Source organism: Coturnix japonica, chromosome 2 (genome assembly GCF_054131305.1).
Source record: "Coturnix japonica strain WE chromosome 2, WE-NBRP24, whole genome shotgun sequence".
NCBI lineage: Eukaryota > Metazoa > Chordata > Aves > Galliformes > Phasianidae > Coturnix > Coturnix japonica.
Genome location: NC_140664.1, coordinates 67,867,186 through 67,889,354, shown reverse-complemented (window position 1 = coordinate 67,889,354; position 22,169 = coordinate 67,867,186). Strand labels below are relative to the sequence as shown.

General features: G+C 44.7%; 1 protein-coding gene and 2 long non-coding RNA genes across 4 annotated transcripts; 1 reads left to right on the top strand and 2 right to left on the bottom strand.

The window, feature by feature from the left end:
* Positions 1–1,009: 1,009 nt before the first annotated feature.
* Positions 1,010–2,990, bottom strand: LOC146761914 (zinc finger CCCH domain-containing protein 11A-like). Its single transcript, XM_085539218.1, has 5 exons — positions 2,955–2,990; positions 2,616–2,739; positions 2,029–2,325; positions 1,623–1,693; positions 1,010–1,170 (listed from the first exon to the last, which is right to left on the bottom strand). Exons 1-5 carry the CDS (start codon positions 2,988–2,990, stop codon positions 1,111–1,113), a joined length of 588 nt encoding a protein of 195 aa, XP_085395344.1. The 3' UTR covers positions 1,010–1,110.
* Positions 2,991–2,996: 6 nt separating this feature from the next.
* On the bottom strand, positions 2,997–5,198 carry LOC146761913 (uncharacterized). 2 transcript variants are annotated; one of them, XR_014942714.1, is made up of 3 exons: positions 4,119–5,198; positions 3,499–4,005; positions 2,997–3,219 (listed from the first exon to the last, which is right to left on the bottom strand). It is a non-coding gene; the product is annotated as an uncharacterized LOC146761913 (long non-coding RNA). The 2 variants fall into 2 exon arrangements; XR_014942713.1 differs by having other exon boundaries at positions 3,499–3,689; positions 4,119–5,193.
* Positions 5,199–7,427: 2,229 nt separating this feature from the next.
* LOC146761912 (uncharacterized) lies at positions 7,428–13,812 on the top strand. The gene is made up of 4 exons (XR_014942716.1): positions 7,428–7,508; positions 9,144–9,290; positions 9,696–9,805; positions 12,727–13,812. It is a non-coding gene; the product is annotated as an uncharacterized LOC146761912 (long non-coding RNA).
* The last annotated feature ends 8,357 nt before the right edge of the window (positions 13,813–22,169 follow it).

Sequence of the window (22,169 nt, the reverse complement as noted above, 5' to 3'; positions counted from 1 at the left end):
GGCAGTCAGTTTCACCTCTGTCCCTGGAAAGGTGCTGGAACAGTTTGGTCTGGATGCCTTCTGCGAGCAATTGGAAAGGAAGAAGTTTATCAGCAGTATTCAGCTTGGATTCACCGAGGAAAAGTCATGCTCATCCAACCCTGCAGCCTTCTATAATGGCATCACAGCACAGAGTCCATTTGGAGACCTGTGGTCTGCAGTGTTCCACAGGGCTTGGTGCTGTGTCTGATCTTGTTCAGTATCTTCACAGATGACCTTGAGGAGGGGATAGTGTCCATGCTCTGTAAGTACGCCTATGATACAAAGCTGGGAAGAATGGCTGGCACACCTGAAGTCTGTGCTGCCATTCAGCAAGAGCTGGACAGACTGGAGAGCTGGGCACCAATAAACGCGAAGAGGTTTAACAAAAGCAAGTGCAGAATCTTCAGCCTGGGAAGGAGTAGCAGCAAGTATCAGTACAAGGGCATGGAATGTTGTGTGGGCACACGGGTGTGCAAAGGAGGCATGGTGGCACACATAGATGTCCATGCACATGGGTAGACAGAAGGACAGGGTTGCACATCAATGTGTGTGCACAGTGTTATTCAAATGGCTGGGGTCATACAAGTATGAGCAGGCATGTGGCTGTGTGCAAGAGAGGAGCTGCCCATGTTTGGTTGCAGGGCTGTGCAATGGAGTGGGGTTGTACAGCTGTGTGCGGGGGCCAGGTCCTGTGTGCCATGGAGCTCCATGGGAAACCTCTATGAGTGCTAGCAACAGCAGGAGCACTTGGAGCACTGCCTGGAAGAGTGGTGCTGGGATGGGCTGTGGTGGGCCGAAGATGCGTAGTGGACCGAAGATGCGTAGATGCTACTCTGGACCAAATGCCGAGAAGCTGCTCATGGAATGCCACTGGACAAATCAGGCTGTGCAGTCTTTGTGAATATGTAATTATGATAGTTTATTGATTGAATGCATTAAAGGAAAAAAAAAAGGAAAAAAAAAAAAAAAAAAAAAAAAGAAAATAAATAAATAAAAGAAATCCCAGAATGTAGTAAAACATGGAATGCTGAGTTGGGCTGCAACTGAAATGCTGTGCACTGCAGCCGCTGCCTTGTGACGCTTTTCCTCTCAGTCCTTCATGTTCACCTTCTGCATCATCTCCGCAAGTATGTTCATCTCTGCGAAGAACTGGAAAGAAACAAAGCAAGCGTAGAAGTAGGACAGAAACAATCTAGGGAGATCTCATGAAGAAAGCCTGACCAGTAAACTTCCAGAATGACCCCGTGCGGAACAGCACGTTCCTTTCATTCAGGTCACTGACACTACTTCCCATGACACGTTGTCTATGGTAAGATTCATGCTCTGTCATGGGAAGGTCATTTCAAAGGTTGCAGTGCCCAACATGGCAAGCTTCTTTATCACAGCAAAACCTTCTGGCTGTTACCAACCACACTGTTCTCAAGCCAGAGGAAGGCGTCCAAGCTCCCCACGGCAGCTTTCACTGACAGTGTCATTTCCTCAAACACACAATTTTTCTATTCCATCGCTTCTCTCAGGATTTTGCCATCTCTTTTATGTCTGACAGATGTAGGCACTGAGACCAACAAGAGAATGCATGTCTGTGTTCACCAAGGACTCACCTCTGCACGTGCAGCTCTCAAAGAAGCCTTTCTCATTTCCCTTTTCCTTTCTTTTTGTTGTTGTCTTCTTGCTAGAAAGCAAGAATACCAATGAATTCATTTTGTCAACAGCAAAGCTGCCGAAACATAGGTGCCGAGAAAACAAATGGCAGTCCAAAGACAAAGCAAATGGGACTAGGAAGCCTCTCAGTGAGTAACATTTCCAGGGGGAAATACAGAAGAGCACAGTGAAGTTAATGGAATGAGATGCGTTTAGGTATTCTGGCACCTCGCTGCCTTTGGACTTTGTAGCCTTCAACTCCTTTCCCCTCCACAGAGAAGGAAAAGGTAAAGCAAGCCCTAAGCAAACTCAGTGTGTTTGATAAGGACAGCACTTCACTGGGACGGTGCCACAGCACCTTCTTACCTCTTTGCTTGGAGCTCCGTGGTGGGGTTGGGGCCGGCACACTGCCTGTGCTCTGGCCCCTGGCTCTTTTGTTAGCAGGCAACTGCGCTGCTGCCTGTTGCTCTTCGTCCAAGCCCTTGCGTTTCCCTCCAGCCAGGGTCTTGGAGACAGAGCGGGGGCACACAGCCAGGGAAGGTCTTCTCCCTGAGCTGGGACCTGATGTTACTGGAAGCCCTCCAGCCTGGAGATGATCTCTCCCAGAAAGCACTTCCTGCACTGCTTTCACGTAGATCATTCCATTTGCTTCACATTGTACATCTGTTATAATCAAGAAAGGAGAAGCAGTTAGACTTCAAGGGAGCCCAAGGCTACTTTCAGTCTGCAGAATGGGCCACGATACTAGGAAATCTCATCTTGAGTGTTCACAGCAGCAGATCTTGGGTGAAGTGTGGGTTTGCATTTCAAATCTGGACAGGGAAGGTACTTGTAAATCCCAGGGACAAAGACCTCAAGCAACATGCAGCAACAACACTCCCAGGAAAGAAAAGACAGAAAGCCTGACTAGAACGACATCGAATCAAACCCCGATGCCTGTTGTGCCTCTGTACCTCTCTTGGGTGCCACGTCAAAGGCTGCAGTCCTCCCCAGACCTGCCGCAAGGCTGCGCTTTGCTGGAAGGCCGCTTGCGTCATCTTCTGGCAGAAAGAAACAAGAAATACTTGAAGAGCATCTCTTGGGAGGAAGATTTGAGCACAGCCAACCACCAACTTCAACTCTCCAAGTGTAGTTCCTACCATTTTCCTTTTTGCTGCTACAGCATGGTGCCATTTCTGCAGTCAGCACAGATCTGCAGTGGACTTTCTTCACTCTTCCATCACACATGCACCCCTTCATGCAGCCCTATTTAGGGGCAGGTACCCACACCACAGCTCACAAGAGGTTCTTACCTGCATGGGCTTTCCGTTTCCCACCTTGCCCAGCATTGCATGGACGCACGGGCTCTGTCCCTAAAACAAGAGATCGTGTGTTGATTTCACAGATGACAGTAGCAGTATTGTCCTGTTAGCCCGTGTCCACCCCCCACTAAAGAAAGACCCTGTTTTACAGACAGAAGAGAAACTCACTTTTGCGTGGCAGTAAGGACGGTCCATCCCCATTGCGTCCCTCTGCGCGCTGAAAGGTGCAGCTGGATGTCTGGCAGCTGCGCCGCCTCTGAAGAGAGAAAGGAAGAAACTCAGGTCGGAACGGGCAGCTGAGAGCTTCCAGATCGTGCCAGAGATGGGATATCAGAGTGCTGAGACATCATTGATCACTAAGGGAAAATACAGCCTGAGCCCTGACCGTGCCATTAGCCCAGGCTGTCAGCAGTGAGCGCAAAATCCAACCACTTACTGAGGTCCCAAAGGACCAGCAGGGCTCCCCCTGCTCCACTCCTTCCCCTTACAAATGAGAACAAAGAAGAAAAGTCAAGCCAAAGGAACCCAGCCATACCTTTCCGCTCACAGAGCAGGCATTGGATCCGCACTTGTCTCCTTGCTGAGACATGATGGCTCAAGTGTCAGAGGAAGCACAAGTTCTCTCACAAGCTCTCTCCACAGGAACTTTCCCTGCTCTTGGAAAGAGCTGGCTTCACTCTTCCTAAGACTGCCTCGATCCTCCAAATCTCCCTGCAAACAGGAACCCTGCAGAAATCATCCACAAGAGAAAAGTCATGAGGGAGAAGTATATTCCCAGCTTTGTTCTGCCATGCAATTGAGTCTCTTGTGGAGGGAAAGGTCTGGGAATCAGCTGGCTGCAAGAACGTCCCAACGCTAGCTGCAGCTTGTGTCTGACTGCCGTGGCTTGTGTCAGCAAGTGCTCTTCTCCATCTCCTCAGGAGCTCTGCACCCAGCCATCCGTGTGGTAGTGAGGCACAAGTTGCGCTCTGTTTCCTTTTGAATGGTGTTTCATCATCCTCACCAAAACACGGGTTGGAATCTCCACAAGAACCTCTTTCCCCTGGGAACAGCCATGTGGAGGGGCACTGCTGGAGCTGGAGACTTCTCCCCGGCCTAGCATTTCATGTCTGTAGAGACACATCCCACAGCCAGCCAGCACCAAACCCAGCTCACCTGTTGGGCCTGTTCAGCCTAAGCTGCGCTCAGCTCACCAACACAGCACAGCAGTCCTTCGGACAGGCTCTGCCAGGGTGATCTGTTCCACGAAATGCACAGAGCTCAGTCTCCGCGTGCAGCACGCTCGCCAGAGCACCAGCTCTGCTCACCACCTGTGGGACACGTGCTCCTCCCACCGTGCCAACCATTGTGACCTCAGCAATGCTCGCATGACTTCTGCGCTTTCATCATAATGGAAGTGGACGCCTCCTAGATCCGAATTTAAGGAAACCAACGCCAGGGTCAGCCAATGGGGTGATCTGAAGTCAAACAACAGGGAAGTGAAGGTGACTCTTGTGCAGCTGTCATGGTTTTGCAATTTTCATTAAAAACCGGTCAAGACTAATGTGGCCTCATAGTGCTCAATGGAGTCCCAGGGGAGATAGTGGGAAGGAATAGGGGTGCACATCTGTATGCCCCGAGGCTGGTGCTCACCTCTCTGACTGTGGCTTTAGGCTCCAGAGCCGATGTTGACTTCCCTTACTGTGGCTTTATGGCCCAGGGCCAGTGCCGGCCTCATGGGCTGGGGTTTGAGGCCCTTGGACCATTGCTGGCCTCACTGAGTGGGGCTTCTGCCAGTTGGATACAGCTGCTGGCTGAACTGGCCAGGATGGAGCCTTCCCTTTGTAGCCTCCCATGTGCATATCCACCCCAAGAATGGAAGTCCTCCTTCTATATGTACCCCATTCAACCACAATGTGGAAAGCAAACCATTTAGGCACCTGAAATGCTTCTGCTCCTGCAGTCTGGCAGAAAGCAATGCCCTCTATTTCATGCCACCTCTGCACAAACTGGAAGGGAATGGGGAGACATACGTCAGAACCAATGGGACAGGACTTCACTGAATGCAGTTTAAAAGCAAATCACCCCAGCTCTTGGTTGGGCTGTTGCCCTCTATTGCTGGGGATCCCTGACCCCTGGCCTCTGGCTTTCCACCCATGCATCCTTCCTTGGAGCCAAGTGTGCCTTTCCCAGCAGCAAGCACCAGGCTGGAGTCAGCACCAAAACCAAAACCTCCTTGCATCTTTCGCGTCCTCCTTTCACACATAGTCTTTTGGTTTCAGAAAATAGGGCCAGACCCCAATGAAACAAGAGCTCTAGGACAAAGCAGCTGCTTTATTTTCCTCTTTCCCTTTCCTCATCTACACCCCACAGAAAGACCATTTGCCAAGTAAGGGATGCAGTGATCAGGTGTATGAGGGGCAAAGCGAATCAAGCTTAATTTCAGAGGCTTGCCTCTTCCATGTGACTTCCCTGAGGTCTGATACAATCGTACAGTCATAGACTCATAGAATAGCCTGGGTTGAAAAGGACCACAGTGTGCAGGGTCACCAACCACCAGACCAGGCTGCCCAGAGCCACATCCTGCCTGGCCTGGTACTATCACTATCCACCCTCGTAAAAAGCCGTTCCCCCTAGCTGTTTATATGCTCCCTTCAAATACTACAAGGCCGCAGTGAGGTCTCCCTGAAGCCAAGCAAAAAAAGCCCAGTTCCCTCAACCTGTCCTCATAGGAAAGGTGCTCCAGCCCTCTGATCATCTTCGTGGCCGCCCTTAGCATTATTTGCATTTCTCTTTTGCCTTCCTAAAAAACTACACCCCCTTCCGGGCACATTTCATCCCACTGTTAGGCCTTGTAAGAAGCACTATGGCAAGTCCACATGCAGAAAACACTGTCATTCCATTCAGTAACAGAGAAACCATTCTGCCCTTGCTCATGTCTCTTGTCCCTGCCTCCTCCTGAACTGGGCAATGAAAGAAATCCCCACATTCCAGAAAATACAGACAAAAAAGAAAGAGGCAGAAAAGCGGCACTAATACTTTGTCACTAGTGGGAATCTCCACAGACAGTGTTGTGCTAAAGGTGTGAGGTTAAGGGATCATCACTCTTAAGATAAAAGTCATAGCATGGAAGATTTAGGGATGGCGTGCTGACTAAAAGGAATAAACAACACTTATCTTGTATCTTATTCATTTTCTCTCTCTTATCATCGGATATCTTATCCTCATCTACAAAGCTCTGAGGTTGTCCAAAGCCTGTTGCCATGAGCTTTGCTAAACGCAGCACTTCTGTGGCTCAGAGATATTACACTGGCACATCGCAAAAGAGAACGCCAAAACCCAAGTGTAGAGGGAAGAAGAAAGGGGAACTGTTACAATTAATTACCTCCTCTAAATTGGTAACTCTAGGCTTCTTGTCACACACTAGTGCCTTAAAGCAGAACAGCACAGATGTTGACAACCATGACAGGGATTTCTGCATACAAGCAACCACACGAGGCTGGGCACACTCTCCTGTCTGTTTGCCATTCCTAGAAAGACCCAGAAGAGCTCAGTGTTCACTTGCTGTTAGTTTACATACTCCACGCATTTCCAAAGGCATGCTGCTCTGCAGAAAAAGCTGAGCTGTCCAGAAAGTTTGTTCAGGAAGAATGCAGCAGTATCAGTGCCCGTCATCCTGGGGGACCTGAATGCATTTGTTAAGAGAACAGGGAAAGAAGAGGGAAGAGAGCAAAAAACCAGGCACTAGCAGTGCTGCCCACAGGGGGCGGGGCTTGAGGCAGGGCCTGTGCCAGAGGGGGGCCTGGCACAGTTAGGGCCAGCTCAGGGCCTGGAGCAGAGGGGGTGCAGGCGGAGGCAGGGCCTTGGGGCCCAGGATGGAGGAGGACCAGGCACAGCTGGGGCCAGCTCAGGGCCCAGACTGGAGAGGGACCCGGCACAGTTGAGGCCACTGCAGGGCCCAGGTGAGAGGGGAACCCAGCACAGTCGGGGCTGCTTTGGGGCCCAGGCTGGAAAGGGGCCCGGCACAGCCAGGGCCTTGTGGCAGCACTCAGACTCTCCAGTTCAACCATTAACCATAACCTCAAATGGTAACTGTAGTGAAAGGCAGGAGCTGATACAGCTGCTTTACTCTGTTTTAATTTTCCTAAGATTGGTGAAACGACTCGAGCTAGCAATCAGAAACAGAATTTCTGGAAAAAAACCAACACGGATCTAAACAAAAAATCCCAAATACACTTTTCTGAAGAACAAGATTCACTAAATGTTACTATGGAGCAGATCTCCAAGTAGAGACTCTTTCTCTTAGACAGCCAGCTCTTAGATGAGATCAGGGAGGGCAGGAACAAGGCTCTCCCCCTTTTTTGCACATTTGAAATGCTTCCAGCTGTGCTCCACAGCAGAACGTCTTTTAATGAAGATTAAAGCCTGTGAAATGAAAGAATCCATTGCTATTTCTTTCACATTTGTGTTTATTGACTTCAGTTCCAACCAGGTGTACTGGCAGTGTCTTACAAGTGAGACGTGGAAGCAGGTACAGAGTGGAGAGCCAGCACCCTCAATCTCCAGGTGAGTAACAGCAGCCAAGGAGGCCTTTGGACTCTGCAGGGTCCAAGTGTGGAGCATTACACACAGGAACACCTGAGTATAATGACAGTGGCAGAGCTGTAGAGCTAGCCATAACAGAGAGGCACAGTGGCTCAGCTCATTTCCCACAGTAACACTGGAAATAAGAGCCATGAGGGAAATGCAGATGCTTTCTGCCTTCCTCTTTTGTCTCATGCCTTCTGCCCCCATCAGAGGGGAGGAATGAGCTGCAGTTCCACAGAGACATTCCCCTCACAGCCATTCACACCTCAGGTGTGGAGGGCTGAGCTGGGGCTGCTGGTGGTAGCTGTGGAACACTGCCATCTGTGGTGCCCCATCCTACCCTGGAGATGGGCATGTAGAGCTGAGAACCTTTGACACTGTGCAAATGACTGCAAGCAGAGATGCAGCAGAGGGAACACAAAGCATCTAATAACTTATCATACAAAGCAATGAGTAATAGAAATAACAATATTTCCAACCAAATATCCCCCATCCTAACAGTCATGTCTGATCTCCAAAATCCCACCCAAACAATTTCCCACCCCCTAAAAATATTCCATTCCCCTCAAATGCCACCTCCCCTCTCAATCCAAACCTTGAATTTCCTTCCCACAATTCCCACCCAGGAATTACTCACACTAATTACCAGCATGCAAGGCATGAGGAACACCTGTTCCTCGTGTGCGGATACCTGAAAAAGAGAAGTGGCAGGGAACTGGGGTTCTGTAGCAGGTTTTAGAGGCTCTGCATGGAACACAGCCCCAGGCCACAACCCCATCAGCTGCTGGGGCAGCAGCATCCCTGTCAGTGGGGGATGTCGCCAGTGGTGGACAGGGACAGAGTGAAGCCACACCTTGATGTAGCTCTGCATCTGCTCCTCTCCTGCTCATGTCCAGTCCTCTCATCTATTGCACTTTCCATCTTCTGTCCTTCTTTCTTTCTTACCTGTATCCTTTCTTCTTTTCTTCTCTTTTCCTCTTCTTTAGTTGTCTTACCTGTATCTGTTTTTCCCCTCTTCTGTTCTTTTACTGCTCTGGTCTGCATCCAGTGTCTGCACCACAGCTCTAGGTTGGACTTTGTTTTGGGATGGAGAAAGGTTCACAGGGCACAGATTTGTACAAGAAAAGCTCTCCTGCTGTGCCCAACAGGTGATGAAAAGGAGCCCTCAGGACCCAGGTCCACAAAGGCAGCTTTTTTTTCCAAAGGCCACAGCGTAAGCTCGTGTAACTGGGAAGGATTCTGTTGTATATCTCCTAGAAATGCCTTTGAATGAATAATTTTCTGAACTTGTTTCCAGTTGTTGCTCAGAGGAAAAGAAGTTTTTATACTTTTATCTTTTCAGGAAGACAGAGAGGAGGGAACTTGTCTGGTGAAATGCTCAGGTGCCATTTCCTTCCTTGCACCGACAGCCTGTTTGTGTCCACGCGATGCCAGTTGTCCTCCTGACAGTTTCTACTGATCCTTCCCTGAGTCCTTCTGCTAAGCACTGCTGTTTCTGTATTCTCAGGGCCCTGTTAGGACTAAAAAGAGGAGTGGATAACAGATGGAAGAATCTGGCCTTCTGCTGGGTGATAGCCACCTGCATGTCATGTTCCTGCTTTCTCTTTTCCACAGGTGGCATTGTGCTTCCCAAGGAGCATATGGACCTTTTAGATGGGAGTGCACAGCAATGATCCAACAGGGTCTCAGCTTCCTTCCTGCCCTGCACCTGAGTGAGGGACACCGTGACCTGCTCAGGAGGCAAGATGTCATGTCAGGGAGGTGCGTTTTCCTTGTTTTTTTACGTCTGTGCTTGGCTCTGCTGTGCTGTGCTCTTTTTTTCCTTTGCAGTGCTAAACTTTGATTCCCTGGTCTTTGGCTTGCTTTTTTCTTTATTTTTCTTTGTATTGCTATTTTTTTTTTCTTTTGCTGTGTCATGTTCTGCTTTATGGTGACATTTGCAAGAGACTGTGAATTCTCCTGGCTCAAACTGCAGTCAGCTTCATCAAATGTGTAAGAAATATATAAGGGCTGCTGAGGCCAGGCTGGATTTCCATTTCTTTATGAACTGGGGTGTTGCTGCGGATGTGTTTATCTCCTGTTTTGTCTCTTGTGCTTGTTCAAGAATTTTAGAACATACTATGTCAGTGTTTGTTTCTATCCTGCTTTCTCTTCTCTGTCTTTCAGGTCAGCTCGTGCTAGAAGTCGATGGCATCGCTGTATGAATCAAGGTCAGTTTAGGAGCAGCTGCTAGTGGAAGGAATCAAGTCCAGGCTAATAAACGGAAGCATCTCCTGGTAAGGTGTCAGAGGCGGCAGTAATGATGTCTGTCATCATAAAAACCAGAGGGCAGGCTCATCCAAGTTCTTGCTGGCTGATGTTTGGGAGTATCTTGTTTTCCAGCTGAATGATAAGAAAGCTAAACATGCTGAGCCGTTACAGCTTGAGCTGAAGTTGTGAATGTGCTCCCGGATGTTTCCTTTAGTGGTAAATCATGTTCTGGCACTGTGATAGTCCTATCTCTGTCATGATTTGGAGCACAGTGTCTGGTTGCAAGCCTTGTGTGCCTGTTTCTATGAACCTTACATTCTTTCTGTCTTCAGAGCAAGTGCAGGGTGCTTCCTTGCTTTTGGTGGATTCATCCAGGAGGCTTTCAGAAGGCCAATTGCAGTATTCATAACACAGAGAGACAATGGGAATGGACTGTCGTTACCACCAGGCAAAAGTTTCTTATGTCATGAACAATATAAACAAAATTCTTACCTCTGGCCTGGCCCTGAGCTGCTGCAGCTTAAAGGCTGTTTGCTTTTGGGTGGCCCTTCCTGGAATTACCTGATGAATTTTCCCCCAATTTTTAAATGCCATTTGCACTCATAGCTTCAATTCTAAATTTGGGAGAGGAGTTAGATAAGGTTAGGGTAAGGTGTTTCTTTTTTTTTTCTATTCTCCTAGGTGACTGTATTTTCTGCCAGTGCTGTGGTAGCTCTGTAACTGGGGTTGTTCCTAATGCTCATGAAATAGCTCTACTGGCAGCACAGAATTTGACCATTGGGGTGCCTGCTGGATTAATTTCTGTAGATTGAACAAACCATCTCAAAAAGCATACAATCAGTTTATTTTTTGAAAGGCTGTCAGCTTTTGAGGTCGCTGAGAAGTCTTGGTTTATCAGTCACTAGCAGCTTGCTGGAGCTTGAAGTAGATGAATTGTCCCTTACAGAGCTGTTAAATAAAACCTTCTAATTACTTTGGCATTGTAGCTCTGAGCTAGGCTATACCGCTGGTGTGTGTGCCTGTGCTGCAGATGGCATCCTTCCTCACCCTTCTCCTCCTCCTTGGCAGAAGATATCACCATCAGCTTTCTATCTCACACAGCAGTTGCTCTCTGGGCAGAGAGTTGGTCGCTTCCCAGTTTCTCTGTGGCACTTCCCTAGGCTGTTAGTTCTCTCTTTTTCTGTTGGTGTTCTGTGTAGTCTTCAGTTTGCCCTTAGATGCCAGGCCACTTGAAAAGAGTTTTCAAATTATATCCATCCTGATTTCTTTACGTGTTGTCCTTTTTTTAAACAAACAAACAAACAAACAACAACCAAACCAAAACAAACAAACAAAAAAAACAAAAAAAAAAAGCCAAAAAAAACGTCCTTTGTTCTCCCTGCTTTTCTGTCCTGTCTGGATTTAGCTGTGTTTTTCTTCAGCCTGCTTTCCTTCCAGTGCTGACAGTCATGGGGAACTCCTAGTTGTGTCAAGGAAAATGAATGCCGCAGCACACATTCCTTCTTGATATGCAGCAGGTGCTGGTGATAGCAGAGCCCCTGTTCTCTGTGAGCAACTTGTGCTTAGCCTGCATTCGTTGATCTCTGATCTGCTAACCTTGTGAGAAGATGAAACAGAGCTTCCAGCTACTTCACTGGGATTGTGGTTTGCACTGCTTTGACTTTAGTCCTGCTGGCCAGTGATGGACAAGGCAGAGGTGTTGGGATACTGAGAGAAGTGTTTGTGTTTGGAACTCTGCATTTTTTTATTTTTATTTTTTTCTTAACCATCACTGGGGACTGCTTCAGTTTAGCAGAGGAGCCTTAGTGGTGTGGTTGCCTCAGGTGTACCTGATCTCATGATGGTATGTGGCCTTTTGGCAGAGTTTGGGAACTGACCCCTCAAAACAGTGTTTAGAACTAGTTGCAGGTGATAGCAAGGCTAATCCAGTAAGGTTTTGATGAATCTGTCACAGAAGAGTTACCTGTCCTTATGAGCATGGCTGGTGTGTGGTGTATGTTGCTGCGACCTTCCTTCTTCTGTGTTTGATGAAGTAGCTGCTTTCTGGGTGGGACATTAAGGCTTTGGATGTGATAAGTTGGAATCCTATTGTGAGCCCAAATTCAGCAAACAGTTACTGCTTAACAGGGGCCTCAGGCATATGTTTTAAGTTTCTCTGTTTCCTGTAGGACTTAAAAACGTGTTTATAGCTTTGCAGAGTATATATGGAACAAGGTGTGCTTGAGTATCTTGTGTTCTCCTTGGCAAGGACGGGATAAAAACCAGTCTTGGATGTTTGGTGAGGGAGCAGTGTTGAGAGAGGCGAGCCAAGTGGTGGTAGGAGTCCTGAGCCACCGGGTTTCTGTGCCTCTGTGAGGAGCTTTTTGTTTTGGAAATGTCCAGATTAGCTTTGGCTAAGCCTCTGAGCTTCTGGATGCTTCTCATAACCAGCTCAAACCTCTCAAAAGCTTGAGGTTTGTCCATCACTAATTTTCAAATGAATTGCATGGGGAAATGAAGATAAAAACCAAAACCCTCAAGTAGAAGTACTTGTTATTTTAAGAATAGAAAGGATAATGAATATGCCAGTAGTGTTTGATTGTTATGGAGGAGCACAAAGTAGTGGCCAAGAGATAGGAGAAATAAGGAGGAATGTCTCTTGGTTTGTTGATAAACGTAAAGATGGGTAATACACACATAAAGAATGATAGTGGTTTTAAGGGTTGGAAAAATATTGTGAAGCACCTGTGTTTCGCCCCAGATTAAAACATTTCGAACTCTCCCAGAGTAGAGAACAGTTTGTCTGATTTCCATTTTGCTGAGCAGTTCAGGCCATCAGAGAGGACTTGCTGGCCTCTGGACAAAGGGAGAGTGTGAAGGAGAGGAGGAAATAACGATGTTAAGATCTGTGAAGAAGGATGAATGGCAATGGTTGTTTGTCACCTTACTGCCCTTTTTGTCTCCCTAGAGCCCAGCTGACTTCCTGGGATTGCTGAATAGCTGCCTTTTGTTGCCTTTTGCTGCCTCCTGCCTATCAGACCAAAAGCCAGTGGTGTAAAACTGAGTGTGAATTTAGTGGGGTAAGTCCTTGAGTATTCTTTATTTCCGTAAAAGGCATTGGATGTCTCAGGATGGAAGTCCACGTACCTGCTCAAGTGTATTACAGCAGTCATGGAATTTCTATTTCAGAGACTTTTTCAAAGCCCTTCAGGTGGAAAGGCAAAGGGATGTGCAACTTTGGAGTAGTAAATGGTGCATATTAAAATGTAAAGAGGGCTAATTAATGTAAACAGACTCTAGTCATGCCGGTGTATAGCTTTCTTTAGGAGGGTACTCAGGAATTCTTTTCTGACAATGAGTGATAGCGTCCCAACTCCAGGTGCGTGCTCAGCTTGGAAATGCATGCACATAGCTTTTGCTTGGCCAGCTGCTTTGAATGCATCGCACTGCATCATCTTGTCTTGACCTCTTTGCTCCCTCCATCAAAAGTTTTTCTCGGTCTAGACTCGTTGCAGGTGCTCACTGTGTTATTTTGACCCACGTGAGATCAATACAGAGATGAATACAGAAAATTAAGTAGGGTTGTGCAGCACTAATTTGAACGTCTTAGGGAAACGATCGTGCTTAGGATAGGGTATCTTCCACACTGCTGATTGTCATCGTCGCCCACCCTTTGTGGGACTCAGACTTGTAGAACTAGCTCTTTGAAGAGAGGGCTCCTAAGGTATTAACCCATGTAAACTTCAGAGTACCAGGTTGTGTGATGGCATTTATGGGGCAGAGCCCACAGGGAATATGCCTCTGTCGTCACTCAGTCTTGTGATGACACAGCGCCCGCTGCAGCATGGGGTCAGTGGGACTGCAGGCACAGCGGCATGGAAGCTGAGCCAGCCACAGCCTGGTGTGTGCTGTGCAAGTTGCCCTGCCTGGTGCTGGGCTTAATGCTGCCCTGTGCTGATGAAGGCAGCCTCGGAGTGGTGTGGGGCAGCAATTTTTGCAGCTCCCTGCCAATCAGGACCTCGACCAAGCAGCAGGTTACTTGTGTGAGCAGGGGCGTGGGGGGGAGCCCATTTCACTTGCTGTTACAGCCTCAGAGAAATGTGGTTATTTTTAAAATAAAGCTTCTGACTGCCGGAGGACTTGTGTCATTCTCGCATCCCACTTTAGTGGATCCTGTCATGTGACTTGAAAGCACAGGCTGAGAGTGCAGGCTTGTTGGATTTCATTTGATCTTTCCTGTCGACAGGAACCAATGGGTGGCTTCCAGAATAGTTCAAGATGTCTCTGTTAAGAGCGAGTTTTACTACACGTAACTGGAACCCTGAGCTCTTGATATTGTGCTGCTGATTAAAGCATTCTTTCCAATCAGCTGAAGAAATAGGCTTAGGAACACAGAGCATAATTCCTAGCTGCAGTAGATGATAGTGTAGCTTGAAGAAGTGTTCCCGTGGCGGCTCAGGTAGTTTAGATCTTAGTAGCATCTGGTAGTCTTAAGTGTGACTAATTCAGCTGGTGTACTTCTCTTTGTATTGTTGGCTCTTCATTGTTGGTGGGTAATTTCAGCAACCAGCCCAGCAAAGACTACTGGTTGGCAGATAGGCTTCTGTACTTAGCCTTGGATGCAGAGGGTAACATTTTGCTGAGTCAGAGTGATTTTAGAAATTGCAGAAGGTCAGCTTTGATAGGGATCACAGAGTCATAGAATTGCTCAGGTTGGAAAAGACCTTAAAGATGGTCAAGTCCAACCATAACCTGACCAAACGTACCCTAAACCTGACAACCTGCTGCCAAATCGTGTCCCTGAGCACCACATCTAAATGGTTCTTAAACACATGCAAGGGTGGTGACTCAACCACCTGCTTGGTTTTTCCTTTGAGGAGCAAGCTGTCAGAGATGTCACTGCAGGAGCTGGTGCGGAAACTGGACAGAGGTGTGTACTTGGTTTTCAAGAAGTTGCAGGGCCTAAGAATCTGCCTGGAGAAAGTGATTGTGGGGAAGCCAGAGACACTGCAAGTTCCATCACAGCTACCACAAGAACTGTGGTGTTAAATCTCATAGAATCGTAGAATTGCTCAGGTTGGAAAAGGCATAAAGGATCATCAAGTCCAACCACAACCTAACCATACTAGCCTAACTCTAACAGCCCTCCACTACACTTTGTCACTGAGCACCGCATCATTAATGCTCGTTAATTAAGGTCAGGGAGCGTTTTTTATTGGTTAATCTTCCTTGGACTCTTTGCTTTGACATGACATTGTATCATTCTGTTTGACCTAGTCCACTTACCTAGTCTGCCTTTTGCCTTTGCCTTTATGTTTTGTCTTATGCCACTGCCATTTCCTTTTGCTTGTTGCCTTTGCCTTTTGTCCAATGCCATTTGCCTTCTTCCTTTTCCTTTTGCTTTTCCCTTTTGCATTTCACATTTGACTTTGCTTGTTGCCTTTCTATTTTGCTTTTGCCTTTTGCCTTTCCTCCATTGAATTTGCCCTCAGGTTTTTGCTTTTCGCACTGCCATTTGCTTTTGCCCTTTGCCTTTGCATTTTGCAGTTTGCTTTTGGCGTTTGCCTTTGCCTTTTGTCCTGTGCCGATTGCCTTCTTCGTCTACCTTTGGCATTAGCTTTTTCACTTTACCTTTTGCATTTCCCTTCTGCCTTTTTGTCCTACACTACTTACCTTTTGACTTTGCCATTTGCCTTTGTGTTTTGCCTTTGCCATTACGCTTTGTCTTTTGCTCTTTCCATTTTCTTTTACCCGTTGCCTTTGCATTTTCAGTTTTCCTTTTGACGTTTGCCAGTGCCTTCTGTCGTATGCAATTTGCCCTTTCCTTTGCTCTTTCTTTTTTCCTTTTTCATTTCCCTATTGCCTTGGCCTTTTGTCCTATGCCACGTACCATCTTCCTTTTGTTTATTCTCTTTTGCCTTTTGCCTTTTACATTTGTCTTTGCCTTTTGCATACGTATTGCCTTTGCCTGTTCGCCTTGCTAGGTGCTTCTGCGCTTGTGTTTTGTATTTTCCCTTTGCCTTTTGCTTCAGCCCTTGGCTTTTGACCTTCCGTTTGCCCTTGCCTTTTTCTTTTGCCCTTGCCTTATAGCTTTGTCGTTGTGTTTTGTCTTTTCCCTCTGCCATTTGCTTTGGCCTGTTGCATTTTCCTGTTGCCTTTGCATTTGGCAGTTTGCTTGTGCTTTTGCCTTTGCATTTTACCTTCTATCCTATGCCATTTGGTTTTGCCGTTGCATTTTGCCATTGCCTTTTGCCGTTTTTATTTTTCGTGTATTGCTTTGCTGCTCCATCTTTGTTGCCATGGATTGTTTTTGAGCTTTAGGTTTTTTTTGTCAGATCTGTGGATTCATTTTTTTTTTCCTTTTCCATTCGTGGAGCTCTTTTATCCTTCACTATGCAGTATTCCTTTTTTTTTTCCTCTGTGTTTCAAGCCATTTTGCTTTCCTTTCCATGGCTTTTTAGTTCTTCATCTTTCATTTCTCCTTCCTGGTTTTCCGTTGCTCTTTGGTTTTTCCTTTGTATCTTTGCCTTGCATAGCTTTTGAATGTTCTTTCTTTGTTTCCAGGGCTCATCACTGTGGAGCGTTTTTATCTGTTTCTTTTAGTTGGACTCTTTGCTTTGCCATGATCTTGTGTTCAGGTGATTTGCTTGACGTTTGTATTTCTAGACCTTTGCTTTGCTCTGTTTTCCCTGTTTATTTGTTATTCCCCCCTTTGCTTTTCTGTAGTGCATCTTTGGATTTGCTTTCCATGGTCTTTGTTTCATGTTTGCTGCTTCTTTGTCCTTCCCGTTCCTTTCTTTGCATTCTCTTTCTCCTTGCTGAGAGTATTCTTTTTCTTTCCAGACTCTTTTTTTTTCTCTTTGCTTTGAGTTTCTCCTTTCCTTTTCCTTCTTCCTTTCCTGGCTTGGCTTTCCTTGTCCCCTTGCCCGTGCCTTTCCTCTTTCTTTGCCTTCACTTACCTGATGTTTTTTTGCCCTCGCTTGTTCTGTTTGGTTTATTCCTTTCTGGCTTCTTCAGCTCCAGCCTCCTCTTTTGGCTTTCCTGCTCTGCTTGATGCATTTGCAGTTGTTTTTTTTCTCATTTTCTCAGGTCTGTCCACGCCTCCTGGGCAAGGATGCCTGTTCCCTCGTGGTGGTCTTGCAGCTTTTTCACCGGTGGCTGGCAAGATCCGTGCCCGGTAGCTACCCGTACCTCCTCCTTGGCATGACTGCGGGTGCTTTGCCTTCCTCCAGACAGATGTTTGGTTCTAATGGTGATCGGCAAATTCTTCTGGGCTGGCCACCCTGACGTGGCATCGCTGGGGGAAGTAGCAGCATGCCCTGTAGCTACCCTTTCCTCCTCCCAGGCACGGATGCTGAGTTTTTGGCCTCCTCCAGACTCAGCAGTCATCTCCTTCTCACCATGTGAGTGTCTACTTTTCCTTTCATTTGATGCTGTTGTTTCTAATGCATGGCTTGATGTTGGTTTTCTCTGATCCGTTTCCTTATTCTTTTATTTCTTCTGCCTTGGTTTACGGTTCCTCCTGACTTGGAATGAATGCTTAACTTCACTTTTTTCAGGTTCAATGATATCCATTCATCTTTCCTTTACCTTTTGACTTTGCCCTTATGTTTTGGCTTTCCACACTGCCATTTGCTTTTGCCCATTGCCTTTGCATTTTGCTTTTGGCATTTTTTTTTTGCCTTTTGTCCTGTGCCATTTGCCTTATTTCTTGAAATTTGGCAGTAGCATTTTCATTTTGCCTTTTGCATTTCCCTTTTGCCTTTGCCTTTTGGACTAACTGTGCCACTTAGCTTTTGCTTTTGCTTTCTGGACTTTGTTACTTACCTTTTTTCTTTGCCTTTTTCTTTTGCCTTTCGCCTTTTCCTTTATGCTTTGTCTTTTGCCATAGACATTTGCTTTGACCCGCTGACTTTGCATTTTCAGGTTTCCTTTTCGTGTTTGACTTTGCCTTCTGTCATATGCCATTTGCTTTTTCCTTGACATTTGGCAGTAGCATTTTCATTTTCATTTTGCATTTCCCTTTTGCCTTTGCCTTTCTTCTATGTCACTTTCCTTTTGCCGTTCCCTTTTGACTTTTGCCTTTCCTCCATTGAATTTGCCCTCAGGTTTTTGATTTTCACACTGCCATTTGCTTTTGCCCTTTGCCTTTGCATTTTGCAGTTTGCTTTTGGCGTTTGCCTTTGCCTTTTGTCCTGTGCCGATTGCCTTCTTCGTTTACCTTTGGCATTAGCTTTTTCACTTTACCTTTTGCATTTCCCTTTTGCCTTTTTGTCCTACGCTACTTACCTTTTGACTTTGCCATTTGCTTTTGCGTTTTGCCTTTGCCATTACGCTTTGTCTTTTGCTCTTTCCGTTTTCTTTTACCCGTTGCCTTTGCATTTTCAGTTTTCCTTTTGACGTTTCCTGTTGCCTTCTGTTGTATGCAATTTACCCTTTTCCTTTCCTCTTTCATTTTTCCTTTTTCATTTCCCCATTGCCTTGGCCTTTTGTCTTGTGCCATGTACCATTTTCCTTTTGTTTATTGCCTTTTGCCTTTTGCCTTTTACGTTTGTCTTTGCCTTTGGCGTATTGCCTTTGCCCGTTGGCCTTGCTGGGTGCTTCTGCGCTTGTGTTTTGTATTTTCCCTTTGCCTTTTGCTTCAGCCCTTGGCTTTTGACCTTCCGTTTGCCCGTTGCCTTTTTCTTTTGCCCTTGCCTTATAGCTTTGTCGTTGCGTTTTGTCTTTTCCCTCTGCCATTTGCTTTGGCTTGTTGCATTTTCCTGTTGCCTTTGCATTTGGCAGTTTGCTTGTGCTTTTGCCTTTGCATTTTACCTTCTATCCTATGCCATTTGGTTTTGCCGTTGCCTTTTGCCATTTTTATTTTTCATGTCTTGCTTACCTGCTTTATCTTTGTTACCATGGATTGATTTTGAGTTTTGTGTTTTGTGCCGGGTATGTGGATTCATTTTTTTTTTTTTTCCTTTTCCATTCTTGGAGCTCTTTTATTTTTTCTTATTTTTAATAAGAATTATTTTCTTATATTTATTTTTTCTTCTATTTCACTTTCCTTTTGCCTTTGCCTTTTACCATTTGCCTTTCCTCCTTTGAATTTGCTTTCAGGTTTTTGCTTTTCACACTGCCATTTGCTTTTGCGCTTTGCCTTTGCATTTTGCATTTTGCTTTTGGCATTTTCCTTTGTATTTTTTTCCTCTGCCATTTTCCTTTTGCCTTTAACTTTTTCTTTCTTTTAATCTTTTTCTTATCATTTTTTTTCTTTTTTTTCCTTTTTCTATTTCTCTTTTCCTTTTTCTTTCTCTTTTTCTTTTTTTCCTTTTTTTCTTTTTTTCTTTTCCTTCCTCTTTTTCTTTTTTTTTACTTTCTCTTTCTTTTTCTCTTTCTTTTTCTCTTTCTTTTTCTCTTTCTTTTTCTTTTTCTCTTTTTGTTTCTTTTTTTCCCTCTTTTTATTATTTTTTGTGGTATTTTTCCTTTTCTTTCTCTTTTTCTTTTTTTTCTTATTTTCTCTTTTTTTTTTTTCTTTCTCTTTCTCTTTTTCTTTCTCATTCTCATTTTTTTTTTCTCTTTTTCTTTTTCTCTCACCTTTGTCCTTATGTTGTGTCCTTTGCCATAGCCATTTGCATGGACACACTGCTTTTGCATTATCAGTTTTCCTTTTGGCATTTGCCTTTGCCTTCTGTCCTATGCCATTTGCCTTTTCTTTTGCTTTGCCATTTTGCCATTTGCAATTCCCTTTTGCCTTTGCTTTCTCTACTAACTCTGCCACTTACCTTTTGTCTTTGAGGTTTTCGTTTGCCTTTCGCCTTTTCCTTTATGCTTTGTCTTTTGCCATAGCCATTTGCTTTGACCTGTTGGCTTTGCATTTTCAGGTTTCCTTTTGGTGTTTGACTTTGCCTTCTGTCATATGCCATTTGCCATTTTCCTTGACCCTTGGCAGTAGCATTTTCATTTTGCCTTTTGCATTTCCCTTTTGCCTTTGTCTTTTGTCCTCTGCCATTGTCCTTTTGCCTTTGCCTTTTGCCTTTTGCCTTTCATTCGTTGAATTTGCCCCCAGGTTTTTGCTTTTCGCACTGCCATTTGCTTTTGCCCTTTGCCTTTGCATTTTGCCTTTTGCTGTTGCCCTTTTCCTTTGCGTTTTGTCTTGTGCCATTTGCCTTCTTTGTTTACCTTTGGCATTAGCATTTTCACTTTACATTTTCACAGAATCACAGAATCACATTTTGCATTTCTCTTTTGCCTTGCTTTTTGTGCTATGCCACTTACATTTTGACTTTGCCTTTTGCCTTTGCTTTTGCCATTACGCTTTTTCTTTTGCTCCTTCATTTGCTTTTATCCATTGTCTTTGTTTTTGCTTGGTATTTTTGATTATTGATTTTGCTTAGTGTTTTTGCTTGCCTTTTTTGCTTGGTGTTTATGGTAGCCTTTTTTCTTAGCATGTTTACATAGTGATTTGATTAGTGCTTTTGATTAGATTTTTTGCTTAGTGCTTTTGCTTATTGTTTGTTATGTGTTCTTTTGCTTATTTTTCTCATTTGTTTTTTTGCTTGGCGCTTTTGCTTGGCGCTTTTGCCTGGCGCTTTTGCCTGGCGCTTTTGCTTGGCGATTTTGCTTGGCGATTTTGCTTGGCGCTTTTGCTTGCCGCTTTTGCTTGGCGTTTTTGCTTAGCGTTTTTAGTGTTTTTGCTTAGTGATTTTGGCATTTGCTTTTGATTAGTTCCTTTGCTTAGTGCTTTAGCTTATTGATTTTCATTCATGATTTTGCTCCTTGTTTCTCAATTGTGTTTTTGCTTATTGTTCTTCCTTAGATTTTTTGCTTTGTTTTTTTGCTTTGGTTTTCTCTTAGTGTTCCTGCTTAGTGTTTTTGATTAGTGGATTTTTAATTTTTTCCCTAAGTGATTTTTTTATTGTTTTTCTTTCTTGTCCTCTTTGTGTGTCTCTGCCAGTGTGTGTGTGTGTCTCCTGCCAGTGTGTGTGTGTGTCTCCTGCCAGTGTGTTTCTCCTGTGAGTGTGTGTGTGTTTCTCCTGCCAGTGTGTGTGTCTCCTGCAATTGTGTGTGTGTGTCTCCTGCCAGTGTGTGTGTGTGTGGCCTGCCTGTGTGTGTGTGTGTCACCTGACATTGTGTTTTTTCTTTCTGTCTTTTAATACTTCTCTGTTTACTCTCATGGCTGCTTAAATCCATGCCTGGTAGCTACCCTTACCTCATCCTTGGCATGACTGCAGATCTTTTGCATTCCTACAAAGATATGTTTTGTTCTAAATGTCATCCGGAGACCCAATCTGGGCTTGTCACCCTGATGTAGCATCTCTGGTTGATGTAGCAGCATGCCCTGTAGCTACCCATTCCTCCTCCCAGGCATGGATGCTGTGCTTTTAGTGTCCTCGAGGCTCAATTTGCATCTCTGAATTCTTTTCCTCTGTGGTTTTTGGTACTACTTTTCCCTTGTGTTTTCTTTCCACACTTTTCCTTACCGTTCTACTTAGTGATTTTGCTTCGCGTATTTACATATTGCTTTTGATTAGTTTTTTGCTTAGTGCTTTTGCTTACTGTTTGCCATTCAGTCTTGTGTTTATCATTATCAATTGTGTTTTTGCTTTTTGTTTTTGCTTTTTGTTTTTGCTTTTTGTTTTTGCTTTTTGTTTTTGCTTTTTGTTTTTGCTTTTTGTTTTTGCTTTTTGTTTTTGCTTTTTGTTTTTGCTTTTTGTTTTTGCTTTTTGTTTTTGCTTTTTGTTTTTGCTTTTTGTTTTTGCTTTTTGTTTTTGCTTTTTGTTTTTGCTTTTTGTTTTTGCTTTTTGTTTTTGCTTTTTGTTTTTGCTTAGTGTTTTTGCTTAGTGTTTTTGCTTAGTGATTTTGCTTATTGATTTTGCTTATTGATTTTGGTTGGCGGTTTTGCTTATTGTTTTTGCTTGGCGTTTTTGCTTTTGGTTTTTGCTTTTGGTTTTTGCTTTTGGTTTTTGCTTTTGGTTTTTGCTTGGCGTTTTTGCTTGGCGTTTTTGCTTGGCGTTTTTGCTTAGTGTTTTTGCTTAGTGTTTTTGCTTAACGTTTTGCTTAGCGTTTTTGCTTAGCGTTTTTGCTTAGCGTTTTTGCTTTTGGTTTTTCTTTTGGTTTTTGCTTTTTGTTTTTGCTTAGCGTTTTTGCTTAGCGTTTTTGCTTAGCGTTTTTGCTTAGCGTTTTTGCTTAGCGTTTTTGCTTTGCGTTTTTTGCTTGGCTTCTTTGCTTGGTAATTATGGTTATCATTTTTTCTTAGCAAATTTTATTACATTTTTTCTTTTAGCTTTATTGCTTAATGTTTTTTCTTAGTGTTTTTGATTATTGCTTTTGATTAGTTCTTTTGCTTACTGCTTTTGCTTACTGTTCCTCATTCATGCTTTTGCTTATTTTTTCTCATTTATGTTTTTGCTTCTTGCTTTTGCTTAT

Bases quoted from the DNA above. Each gene is read 5' to 3' on its own strand.
- LOC146761914 (XM_085539218.1), bottom strand. From the start codon at position 2,990: ATGCTGGGCAAGGTGGGAAACGGAAAGCCCATGCAG. The intron at 2,740-2,954 runs GTAAGAACCTCT...CTTCCTCCCAAG, and splicing joins GAAACGGAAAGCCCATGCAG to AGATGCTCTTCAAGTATTTC. The intron at 2,326-2,615 runs GTACAGAGGCAC...TGATTATAACAG, and splicing joins TGACGTGGCACCCAAGAGAG to ATGTACAATGTGAAGCAAAT.